We start from the raw sequence: 1414 nt of genomic DNA on the forward strand, positions 1-1414 counted from the left end.
AAGAGTAAAAGTCCACTACAAAATTCTCTATACAGAAAAGAATCCCAAAGCTCGGTTCACAAAATGTGAAAACAATATAGGTGCTTACAGATAGACTTGAACCCAGATTGCAGACTCTATGACCCCAGAAGTGTTTTATTTTTTTATCTCTCTCTAAGCCTCATCTCAGCAGGTTATTACAAGCCAAACTGGTAGAAACAAACCACCACACATGTCTCATTGACAGGTGTCTAAACTTGCTTTAACAGCCTCCAACAGTTTCTACTATGCTAATCTTCAACCATTCCAGCTTCCTGACCTTCACACTGATGGGCATACCAGGCTTAGAGTCACAGCACTTGTGGTTATCTCTTCCTTTCTCCTCTCTGTTTTTGGCTATTCTCATTGGCAATGGTGCTATTCTCTTTCTGGTGGCCATAGAGCCCACATTTCACAGTCCAATGTATCTGCTCCTGGCCTTGTTGATGGTGGCTGACCTCATATCTACTCTGGCTCTGTTGCCCAAGCTCCTCTGCCTCTTCTTGTTCAATGATCGGGACATAGCTGCCAATGCCTGCTTCACCCAGATGTTTTTCATCCATGGAACATCTGTGGTACGATCAGCCCTACTTGTGGCAATGGCCTTTGACCGCTTCGTGGCTGTGTGTGAGCCTTTACGCTACAACACAATTCTGAGTCATTCCTTAGTTGGACGCCTGGGACTGCTGGCTTTAGCCAAGGGTGTGATTCTTATCCTACCCATGCCTCTTCTACTTCAAAGATTGACATTCTGCCAAATGGTCATTCCTCATACCTACTGTGACCACATGGCTGTGGTGAAAATGGCCTGTGGTCATACAAGACCTAACCGTATCTATGGGCTCTTTGTGATTCTGCTTGTGGTGGGACTTGATTTGCTGCTCATTGGTTTCTCTTATGGCCTCATCTTGCAATCTGTGGTACGCCTCAACTCTCGAGATGCAACTTGCAAAGCCCTCAACACCTGTTCAGCCCACTTCTTTGTCATTCTTGTCACTTATGTGCCTGCACTCTTTTCATCTCTCACTCACCGCATAGGTCACAACGTCCCACCTCATGCTCATGTTCTCCTTGCCAATCTTTATCTCCTTCTACCCTCAGTACTCAACCCCATCATCTATGGCATAAAAATGAAGGAAATACGGCACAAGGTGGCCAAATGCCTTTGCAGAGGATCTGCATAGGCTGTGAGCGTAGACAATGTACCCATGAGTTAACAAAGAGTGAGGACAACTGACAGGGCCTTGATCCAATTGTCCGAGACCCAGTTGTATCTCTAAATGAGCTGTGAAACAAATAGATTCTGGAGGAGTATTTTGTGTGTGGTGGTTTCTTATGTTTTGGCTTGTTCTGTTTCGGCTTGAATGAGGAACCAATATGTTTGTGCTTTCATTAA

General features: G+C 45.0%; 1 protein-coding gene across 1 annotated transcript; it reads left to right on the plus strand.

Moving 5' to 3' along the window:
• The first annotated feature begins 266 nt into the window (after positions 1-266).
• LOC129504852 (olfactory receptor 52P1-like) lies at positions 267-1202 on the plus strand. Its single transcript, XM_055317732.1, has one exon. It carries the CDS (start codon positions 267-269, stop codon positions 1200-1202), a length of 936 nt encoding a protein of 311 aa, XP_055173707.1.
• The last annotated feature ends 212 nt before the right edge of the window (positions 1203-1414 follow it).

Source organism: Nyctereutes procyonoides, unplaced genomic scaffold (assembly GCF_905146905.1).
Source record: "Nyctereutes procyonoides isolate TBG_1078 unplaced genomic scaffold, NYPRO_anot_genome, whole genome shotgun sequence".
Lineage (NCBI taxonomy): Eukaryota > Metazoa > Chordata > Mammalia > Carnivora > Canidae > Nyctereutes > Nyctereutes procyonoides.

Bases quoted from the DNA above. Each gene is read 5' to 3' on its own strand.
- LOC129504852 (XM_055317732.1), top strand. From the start codon at position 267: ATGCTAATCTTCAACCATTCCAGCTTCCTGACCTTCACACTGATGGGC.